The 11,418-nt window shown below is 43.8% G+C and overlaps 1 protein-coding gene across 1 annotated transcript in view; it reads left to right on the forward strand.

The window, feature by feature from the left end:
• The window catches only part of KCNB1 (potassium voltage-gated channel subfamily B member 1), a 52,573-nt gene extending 41,440 nt beyond the window's left edge, over positions 1–11,133 (forward strand). The window contains exon 2 of the mRNA XM_026861963.1: positions 8,409–11,133. Coding sequence (XP_026717764.1) covers positions 8,409–10,430 — 2,022 coding nt within the window. The 3' untranslated portion in view covers positions 10,431–11,133. The remainder of the gene's footprint in view (positions 1–8,408) is intronic.
• The last annotated feature ends 285 nt before the right edge of the window (positions 11,134–11,418 follow it).

Here is an 11,418-nt window from a genome sequence, read left to right on the forward strand (position 1 = left end):
AAAACATCACTTGAGCTCTGTTCTAATTTCCTCGCTTTGTGGCAACCCAGTATGGTATCAATGACTAAGTAAATCTCCCTGCAGCAAAACTAATTATACCTTTTGGTGAGAAAGCAGCAGTGGAACTGGTTTAGTCTTCCAAAAAATTCCACACTATAATATGCAAGACTAATGTGCCTCAGATTTGAAAAGAATTAATATCAATTATTTTCATGCATATTCATGAGAGGAAGACTGGTTTAGCAATCAAGCTAATAGTTTTTGCTTAATTACATTTAGTTGATTTCATGCTATCTTGCCACATTCCTGATTGAATTTAACCATTAAAAAAACCCCTCCCACAACTACTCCAGCAAACACCACCAACACTTTAAGCTCAGCATCCCCTGCAAATAGTGTCTGAGGCTGAGCAGACTGCCTGGGACAGTGGGAGTCGATCATGGGCATTTTCTCTCCATGATGCAGAGTAAAATCACAAAAGCTTCTTGAAGAGCAGTTTCCAGGCGTTCACCGGTGCTGAGGGTTAAGGCATTCGATTTTTTTATTTTTTATTTTTCTGAATCCAAACCACTGTCTACTTGAATGCAAGATAGCAGGAATGGGAGATGTAACTGAAAGGGGAGCACTGAGCTGGAGGGAAGATTTTGTCTGGGTAGGTGGTCTGGAGCCTGACCCTGATAACAGCTAGTGACTTGCTGTGGCGCAGAGGGTTGAAGAGCAGGTGGGATGTTCTCTGTGTTGGCAGGGAGTTTCACCATTTGGGTCTGTCTCTTTAGTTGTTTTCCAGGGAAAGACCAGGCTATGCAATACCACACTGCCATTCCACCACCTGCGCTCCAAGACCAGCGTTTTGCTTGGCACAAAGGGTGGGAAAACGCGAGCAAGATGAAGACGTGCTGGGCCAGGCAGGAGGGCTGGGAAGGGTGATGGTAGGAGCAGGTGCAAGGGGGACCCTGGGTCAGGCTGGTGGGGAGCTGGGGAGAGCAGGCACTGGTGTGGCTGGAGCCTTCCTTGGGAGCACATTTTACCTTCTGACATGCGAGGCCTGAGCAGGGCATGCTGCCACGGCTTGAGGGTGGCAGTGGGGTTTGTCTGCATGGACATGAAGGGAGGACAAGCAAAAGGGTTGGGTCGGTCTGGTGCTGTCAGGGCTGGATATCTTGCAGTAGTGCTGCTTGATGGTGTTGCAGTTTTCCTGGGCAGAAGGCAAGGCCAGGATAAAAATTGAAAAATTGACTTTTCATGTGCCATGTATTTACTTTCTTTTTTGATTTTCCCCATGCTAGCAGCAGCAGCAGAAATAGGACATCCTCTCTTGAACACTATCACTGCACTGATGTCTAAAGGCAGTGTATGCCTCTGAAGTTTGACTTTTCAGTATTTTCATTCATTTATACTTTTTTTCTCCAGTGTGCCATTTGCATCTGGGCTTTGCTTAGAAGGAAGACTGACAACAGTTATCATTTAATGGGGCTTGATAGCTCACTGACAACTAAACATGTTCTTAACAGCATTAAAGAATTTACAGGCAGCCATGCCTGAAGGCTACTCTTCTGCCCGCTTTAGCTTAGTCAGCAGCAGTTGTAGCTGGAGCTCTCTGGGTGCCTGTAGGCAAACGAAGCATTGACATATAATCATCAGAATTATTGTATCCCCTTTTAAACCAAATAGACTTACTCTCTCAACAGATAAAATTATTACAGCTATAACTGAAATCAAATAATTAACCATTATTCAATCTGGGCTTTCCCAGACAATGTCAAAATTAAGATCTCATATATTTCCAAAGCAAAATATAAATGGTTTTATCTTGATTTTGTTTTTATGGATTTTATACTATGCAGTAATGCTTACAGAAGAGCATAGGAGTTTACATTCTTACAGACTGAGGACACAGTCACTGGGGGCGCTGCAGGGATGGGAGTGAGCTGGTGTGTGCAGGGCCCTACCCCTCCAGAGCACAGATCTCCTGGGGCAAACTGGTCTCAAGGATCCCCTTGGAGCAGGATACAGAAGTGGCACGTAAAGTGACAGACCAGGGAAGACTCTTAAGCATGGGTTTATACTCCACAAGAATTAATGGGAATTAAGGGTTTTGGAGAATCAAGGTCTTACATTGCATCTCAACATCCTTCCACATGAAAAAGCAGATTAAAGGTTCTCTGTATTTCCCTCGCAACACTATCCCCAAGTTTGGCCTCAACTTCTTGCTATGATCCAAGAAGCAAGTATAACTTTCATTATGGCCTCAGCATTTTCTAGAAAAACATCGTGCAATCCCAATGGTCAGAGTCATGATATCAGAAGTGACCATGTTCTGTGAGCTCTTTCAGTTAATGAATAAAAAGGCATTTTCTAGTGAAGAGGTGTTTCCTAAAACAAGTCCCTGTCAATAAATACCATAGACATGTATAGCTGCCATGAGCAGGAGACGTTATTCCCGTGCAGAACAAAGCAAGGAGGAGATTGAGGAACTCTCCATCTGTTTCTGCTCTGTGCAGCACGTGGGATATCGCTCAAAATACACCGTGCTCTCTGCTTCTCAGACCCTAGGGAGACAGAGTCTGTCATAGGCATGGCAGGATGGAGCTGGACAGTCTGATTCTAAGTATATTGTTTGCCTGGGGAAGTAGGGGGGCTGCTGGAAAAATCCCTTAGTAAATGGAGCATATGAATGAAACCTGGTCCTGATGCCAAGTTTATTCTGCAGGCCTTGATGGAGCTAAAAAAGCGCATTAGACAAAACCATTATTGAACTTCTTGATTACATAACAATTTCCTCATCGTATTTCCAAGAATACTGAATCTATATTCAAACACCCTCCTACTCTCTCCCACACACCACCCCTTCTCCTTGCTATATCAGCTTCATTACAGAGTATGAAGACAGAAAAAGTATAGGGCATGTTGCCATGAGCAGATAGATCTCAGATGCTTACACTGAGATTTTAGAGCCATCTATGGGATTTGGACAGCCAATTCTCATTCATTTTAATGGCCTTGAAAGTCTCTGGTCTTATACTAGGGTCTTTAGCAGTGCAAGGAACAGATAATCAAGCAATAAATACCACCAAACCTAAATGTTGGATTAATCCCTGCTGCCTAAAATGTACCCACTCTGTGCTGTCTGGGGTGTGGCATGCACAGCTTTGCTGCCCACAAACTGCTGCTACCACAAACTCAAGAGAGAGACAGGAAATTTCTGAACAGACTGGCTTCTTTGTGGAAGCCCTCTTCCCCCCAGGGATGAGCACAGACCCTGCCAACACAGAGGATGAGTCCCTGGGGCCACTCTCACCCAGTAGGCAGGATCCAGCCGGTGGGTATCTCCTCATCTCCTCAAAGGGGTGTGGTAGATGTTGCCTGCCTAGTTTGGGGGGGTTTGGGAGGAGGTGGGGATTAGTGGTTTGCAAGCACTACTCATCCATCCTGCCTCAGGAAACAGCAGTTGCACACAAACTGGCTACACTTACTCACATAATCAGTTTGTTTGTCTCATTTGCATGTGTAATAACCAACATGTATGTACAATCATGCTAATCACTTGGAGGCAACTGCTTTAAATTCATTCAAAATCTTGCCCTGCCTGTCCTTGGGTTATTTAGCTTTCACAAAGGAATTATAACAGCAATCCAGAGATTCACTCAATAAAAATCTTTGTGAAACAGTCAATTTAGTGGAGGATAAATTTTTTCTGGAATCCTGCCCATACATACTGACACTTGCACTACAAGCCAGTGCTGTCATTAGGAGCCTATCCAATACCCTCTTGCAAGACACCTAGAAAAGTACCTGATGGGGAATTTCACAATTTATGGTGTGATACTACAGGTGAAATGTAAGAGTAAATACAGAAACAAAGAGGAAGGAAACTATATAGCTCTTCTCATGCAATCTGTTGGCAGAAATGGTCTGACAGTTGTAGAGGGAAAAATTAGTGTTAAACCCTGTCAGCTTTATGAGCGGTTTAAGGAGTGTCTGTGATGCTCTGTTGTGGATACCTGCCCAGTAGGACTTGGTCTGTCAGGGCTCCTGTCATTAGCTCTGACAGACCCGGTGGAAGAAGTGGAGAACATCTCTCATGGGTGTGGCACCAGAAGCACATGGATTCCCTCACCTGCCTCTGCCACGGATGTGGCCTGTCCTCAGGCCAGTCATTTCAGCCTTTTGTGCCACCAAATCTTTTTCCTATGCCCCCAAATTTTAGGTCGCCACCTTTTCCATTGTTTTAGCTATGCAATTTATAGGACCTACTGCAGATATGGGGCATCCAAGTCGGAAGCTCTGGATGTGCCTGCAGTGATATTGGAGGTGCCTTCCCCAGCCCCCCAAACAAGTCAGCATATGCCAGATAATCCAGCAGCAAGACCTAGGAGGGGGGTACAGCTGGCTCCATAAGTAGGAACATGGACATTTTAGCAGCTCACAAAACTGAACAGCCCCCCAGTGACTAACTTTCTCACTCCTGTTCCTTCTGCAAGCCCAAGCCTGCACTCTAGGGACCTCTCTGTGCTTGAGCCCATTCAACCTCAGCTCTTTGATTGCCAGTCCAAAAGTTTTCACCAGCAGAAGGCCATGTTGTATGTTTTTTAAGGAATCATGAAAACTAATGTTACAGGAGGAAGCCCTCTCCTCATGCTTTCTTCCATTTCAAGCAGCAGTTAGCAGCTGATGCAGCAGCAAGGTTTTGGGTCAGTGCTCTGGAGCAGGGACAACAGACACTTTTTTCCAGTGGCTGCTTGCTCATCTAAGCAGCTGGAGCTTCATGCACTGCAGAGGGATTGCTGCTGATCAAGTCCAAATTTGTCCCAAGCCCCAAGCTTTTCTTGTTAACGAGAAGTGAACCTAGAAGACGAAAGGAAGGAGGAAAGGCCAGGAATTGAATGAAAAGGCTGCCTGCCACACAGAGCATCTCTAGAGGTGTTCTTCATGGTTTAAATGTCTTTCCTTCAGCTTTCTGTCTCATTACTGACAGTGAAAAATATGAAATCTGCCAAGCTAGAGGTTTAATATGGCCAAGATAGGAAACCTTATTAGACAGACAGATGGTGAGTTCTATAATCTGAAATCCCAGACTGTAAATACTTTGGGATAGAGCCCTGTGCCACTGAATGGAATGCTAATGCCTGACAGCAGCAGCTGGATCCAGTTTTCTGTGGATAACTGCTCCTTGGGTGGTTTTTGTTGGATGGTGGATGCTATCAGCATAAGGCATGCTTGCTTTAGAGAAGGAGCAGGATCCTCTAAACCCCACTGGACATATTTTATCTCTGGTTTTTGTACTTTGCAACTGAAAAGTGTTTTGAATACCAGAGAACACTCAACTTACATTCAGAAGTTTTTCTTAGCCTGACAAGATTCCCAAAGATGTATGATTGCAGTAGATCAATAAGGGGGAAAATATGTGTCTTAGGAGTACGGGTGACATCTTGCTGCAACTTGAGGGCAAAATGATAAATGTCTGTCTCTGTTTATTGCTTAGCTCCATGGCTAAATCTGCTGAACCAAAACCAAACTTTACGCTCAGATCTCCTAGTTTTCAAATTTATGTTCATCTGGCATTGCCTTGATCTTCAAAGCAGGAAGGTATATCAAAGAAAACAGAAGTTTTGACACCAATTACTGCTGCTGGATGCCATCCACTGAATAAATATAGAGTGTTAATATTTACACTGAAAGTGGAGGAGATAAAGCACACTAGGTACATCTAAGTCTACAAATAAGCCCTTCTGTGTATAGTGGGCAGAGATAAAACCAAGCAAAGAATTTAAAATTACCATTGAAACCATCTCAAACACCTTCAGAAATGTTGGGTTGTAAACAAAGAAATGACAGCAAAAATACTAAAAGAGCCTTCTAGGAAAGCAAATCAGGCACCCTGCTTCTCGGGGCTATTGCCTGGTGGTATTCAGAGGGTGGTCTTTTGAAAAAAACAACCATGCAGAAGTAGTTAACATCTAAATTTCTCCCCACTTCACCATGAGACCCTTGACTTACATTTTACTCTCTTGAGTCTGAAGCCATCAGTTCAAGCACTTTTCCCAGTGTCCCTCTCTGCTTCTCTTCATCCTGTGGTTCCTCCTACTTTTTTGCACCCTCAAGTCTTTCCCACAGCTTCTTTGGCTCATTGACCTGAGAAATCTCCCAACAAGCCAAATCCAAAAAGTTGTGGGGTTGTTCTTACTTCAGCAGCAAATTTATGGAAGAGGAAGGCACCAAGGAGAAAGCGAAAGGTTTGCTAGCACTGTGAGGGTGCACAGCTAACAATAAACATCCTTTTAGGCAACCGGTTTAAAAAGAAAAAGGAATCTTCCCAGCATTTTTCCTGGCAACAATTTAGTAACTGAAAATGAGGCTATTCTAAAATTCCCAGTACTAGACCATTGCATAGGAGGTCATTTGCATCATTCTCTTCTTACATATAATCCAATTTAGATAATGAAACCAGTGTTTAATGGCGCTAATTTTTGTTTCTAGTTGGATCTCATTCTTCAGATTAAATTACTATATCTGCAGTGTCATGTACAAATCAAAGTTATATAGTACATTTTAGTGAGTTAGAAGGTAAATGATCTTATTGCACTGATTTGGAAGGGATTTTCCTAACAAGTGGCTTTTAAAACACTTGTTGAAATCAAAATCTCAGAACTGAAACTCTTGCGTTAAATTTGGATTTTTTGAAGGTATATGGACTTTTCTCCTAAAACCATAGTTTAAGCTTGCTATATGAATTTAATTCAAGTGAAGCTTCCAGCTTTTGTAGACCATTTCTGCCTTTCAGCTTTAGAGGTGAGGCTCTTGAGAAGACCACAGTATTTCTGAACCATATTGGATCTGCATGTTTGTCCTACAGCAGCAAGGCTTATTCCACTGTAGTGACTGTCCGTTCAAGGACAAATGTTCACAAGTCTGATATTTCCTGATGGTTAGGATGTCTGTGCTGGCTTGGCTGAAGAGAAATCCTGCAGGAATCTTTCTCGAGTGCCCCAGGTGGTAACTGTGCATATTCTGGTATTTTGAGTTTGGCTGAGAGAGGTCACTGAGGAAACCTAAAATCTAGTTTATATGGGCAAGGAAGGAGTGTGTCAGATTTGCAAGTCATGATGCAGAACTCTTGTCATATGTTTTATATTTCATTGCATCTAGTCATCATGCACATACATTGCGATTGATTTCACACTGCTTTTCTATCAAGCAGGAGAAAAGCAAGCATAAGGGACCAGTTTACGCTGAAATGAATAGATAAAACATTAGTCACATATACGTGTGTTTTGAAATCATTGCTGTATTTTGGCAGTAACCTAAGAAACTAGATATAATCCCACCCAATTAACAAACGAGAGAGAGAAATCACTAGTAGAAAAAAAAAAAAAACACTCCTCAACTTGTCTGTCAGCTCTAAAACTTCCCTAAAATGACTTTAAAAGAAGATGTAATTAGGGAAAACTGGAAAGTATAGCATTAATGTCTATATAAAACAAGTATGGAAGGACAGCTTGCTTACACCATCTGAAAGCAGCAAATACTCTGATTTTGCAGTTGATGCTTTCCAGCTCTGCTTAGAGTCCATGGCCCAGGATCTGATCTGATTTATGTGGGTTTTTAGAGGCTGCTCACTGCAGACCCTTCTCCTCTCATTGCACTCTTTAGCCCAGGAGCCGGTTTCTGATAATGGATGAACTCTCCAGTGGCTGGACCTGCCCTGCCTTACTCTCTCACTGTGGTGCAGCTTGATTTGCCTGGATGAGTTTGCTCTTTTCTCTGGCTGCAGTGAGGACTAGGATGGTCAGTCAGTCATGTGCTCATGAGTAGCTCAGAATGTTTTGGAAAGCTTGATAAAGTTTTCATGTATTACACAACCACCAAGTTTCAAACTAGATATGTGCCATTAAAAAAGTGTATTACTTGTACGCTTACATGTACTAGAATTGGACACACATCTGTCTAATTAGCTATAGGCTCCCAAAATTAAAGATGTAACCATGCATTAAATAGAGCTCACTCTGAATCTTGCATTCACAATTGCATTCCTTCTTGCTCAGATTTCAGAGTCTGTTGTCCAGATGGGCTTTGTTGGGCACCTAATTAGTAGTTAATCAAAAGCTCCTGCTGTGAACTGCTTCACAGTCCTCCTGGCATCCTAGCTGCTTGGTACGTGTTCCTTGACTACACAGAGATAAAGGCAAAGGAGTTGAAGTAGATGCTTTATGTCCTTTATGCATCTGACATAACTAAAGCAGCTTCCAAAGTAAAATCACCTCAGGATGCACCGGCTATCTGACTTCAATGTACTAAGAGCAAAATTATTTTTGAAACGTTTAAATGGAAATACAGCCATGTGTTAATAGCAATGATAGACAGCGTAATATATTCTGAGTTGAACTCACTATTTTCTCTTTCCTTTCCAGATTTTGGCAATCATTTCCATCATGTTTATTGTACTATCTACAATTGCCTTGTCCCTTAACACACTTCCTGAACTACAAGGCATGGATGAATTTGGGCAGACCACGGATAATCCCCAACTCGCCCACGTGGAAGCGGTGTGCATTGCATGGTTTACAATGGAATACCTCTTGCGGTTCCTATCCTCGCCTAAGAAATGGAAGTTTTTCAAAGGCCCACTGAATGCTATTGATTTGCTAGCTATCTTACCCTACTATGTCACTATCTTCCTCACAGAATCCAATAAAAGTGTACTTCAGTTCCAAAATGTACGACGAGTGGTCCAAATATTTCGGATTATGAGGATACTCCGGATTCTAAAGCTCGCCCGGCACTCAACAGGTTTACAGTCCTTGGGGTTTACACTGAGGAGGAGTTACAATGAGCTTGGATTACTCATCTTGTTTTTGGCCATGGGCATTATGATCTTTTCCAGTTTAGTGTTTTTTGCAGAAAAGGATGAGGATGATACAAAATTCAAGAGCATCCCAGCTTCTTTCTGGTGGGCAACAATCACCATGACAACAGTAGGCTATGGAGACATCTACCCCAAAACACTTTTAGGTAAAATAGTAGGAGGACTGTGCTGCATTGCTGGAGTGCTGGTGATTGCTCTTCCCATCCCCATTATTGTCAATAACTTCTCTGAGTTCTACAAAGAGCAGAAGAGGCAGGAGAAAGCCATTAAGCGCAGGGAAGCTCTTGAAAGAGCAAAAAGGAATGGCAGTATTGTTTCCATGAACATGAAGGATGTGTTTGCCCGTAGTATAGAACTCATGGACATTGTGGTTGAAAAGAACGGAGAAAGCATAGCCAAAAAGGATAAAGTTCAGGACAATCATTTATCCCCCAGCAAATGGAAATGGACCAAGAGAACACTCTCTGAAACTAGCTCTAGTAAATCTTTTGAAACTAAGGAACAAGGATCTCCAGAGAAAGCCAGATCATCTTCAAGTCCCCAGCACCTGAATGTCCAACAGCTAGAGGACATGTACAACAAAATGGCAAAGACCCAGTCCCAGCCAAACCTTAATACTAAAGAATCGAGTCAATCTGGAAAGCAAAAGGAAGAGCTAGAAATGGAAACCCTTCCCGGCCCTATGGTGCCCTTGCTGACGACTCGCACTGATGGGATCATTGACATGAGGAGTATGTCCAGCATCGACAGCTTCATAAGCTGCGCGGCAGAGTTCCCTGACTCTGGGAGGTTTTCCCACAGCCCTCTTGCTACTCTTCCCTGCAAAGGTGGCATTAACGTGATTCAGGAGCAGAGCAGGCCAGAGGGGAGTGGTGCCAGATTTGTGGAAATGAACCCAAGCTCCGAAAGCAGCCACCATTCTGCTTTTTTCATAGAAAGTCCCAAAAGCTCCATAAAGGCCAGTAACCCTTTAAAACTAAGATCTCTGAAAGTCAACTTCATGGAAGAAGACACCAGCACATTAGTACCAGCATCAAATGTACTGAGAATATATCCAGACCCTCTCAAGAGCCGGGGAGCTGTTGCTGCTGCCACAGATACTTCCTTACTCTCTGACAGATCTCTTATGAGCCCAGAAACCTCTATCTACACAACCGCGAGTGCGAGAACACCCCCAAAGTCACCAGAGACGCAGACAGCCATAGCTTTCAACTTCCATGATGCTGGTATACACAAATATATAGACGCTGACACTGATGATGAAGGTCAGCTGCTTTATGATTCAAGTCCACCCGGAAATGTGAGTCCTAAGTACAATGTTACAAACAGTGGTTATCTAAAGCAAAAGGACAATGTTTATAGAACAGAGAAGAACCATCTAGAAGCTGCTGCTTTACCCACCTCCCCTAAGCTAATAGGGCAAAACTGCATTTACTCTATGGAAGGTATCACTGGAAGAACCCAGGGCAATCAGGAGACTGTCAGACTAGAAAATCACATTTCCCCCGAAGTCCATGTATTACCAGGCAGCGGAGGACATGCTAACACACATGATCAAAGCATCTGAGATGGGCTCCAAAAGAACTTACTGAAAGTTTAAAGGAATGTCTTTACAGTCAACACAAAAAAAAGAGCTTCTGCATGGCATGAACTTGGCTGAAACAAGCCACCTGTTTCTAAAAGTTGGGGGGAGGTCCAGTGTGGGTTTGTGAAAATGTCCTTCTCTGAAACAACTCTAAAGACTTTGCCCACATCAGTCAAAAATAAGGATTGCAAATCATGATCACACATTGATCTCTTTTCATGTTGTCCAGTGAAGCCAATGTGACCAAATATCCATCCATTCCCCTTGAACGCTAGAGCTCCTTTTGGAAATATTAACATCTGATTTGCATTAGTTCCATAAAGGATGCCAAGGCAGCCAGATTTGAACTCTGGAATAAATTGCTGGGGTTGGTATAAAGCTGTCAAAAACACAATGCTCACTGCTTCAGGGCAGCTGTTCCCCATCTACAGCTTTCTCTGATGGATATTATGTCTAAAGGTAACAGGGAACACTTGCATTATTGGAAAATCCAAGTGAAAACCATTTAAAACAAGTAACAGTCTAGGGAAACCAATTATTAAAATGCTCTGTGTGTGTTTAACAATACGATATCCTGTAGGACCTGACGTTTTCTTTTTGAAACATCAGCAGGGTGAGTTGCACCACTTGTATCTAATTCCCAACACCCCCTAGGACATAGTGAAACTTGCACTTACCCTCTGCTCAAGATCCATCCCTGCCCCCGGGCCGGCGCGCGGCCCTCGGGCGCACAGCCCACGCTGGGAAGGTGTGAAGGAGCCATGCAGAAGCAGGACTCTCCGCAGGCATCGCAGCCAGACCCCCTTCCCGCTGCCGGGGAGCGCAGGGCTGGAAGGAGCGCCCCGCTCTGCCCTGCCCTTCCGCGGAGGGGAGCTGCTCGCTGCGCTGCCCCGCGGGGACGGCCGGGCGCGGCGCCGGTGCCGTGGCTGGTCCCTGCGGCAGGCGCCGGGGCACCGGGGCGGCTCCGAGC

Source organism: Athene cunicularia (genome assembly GCF_003259725.1).
Source record: "Athene cunicularia isolate RWA chromosome 20 unlocalized genomic scaffold, athCun1 chr20_part1, whole genome shotgun sequence".
Taxonomy (NCBI): domain Eukaryota; kingdom Metazoa; phylum Chordata; class Aves; order Strigiformes; family Strigidae; genus Athene; species Athene cunicularia.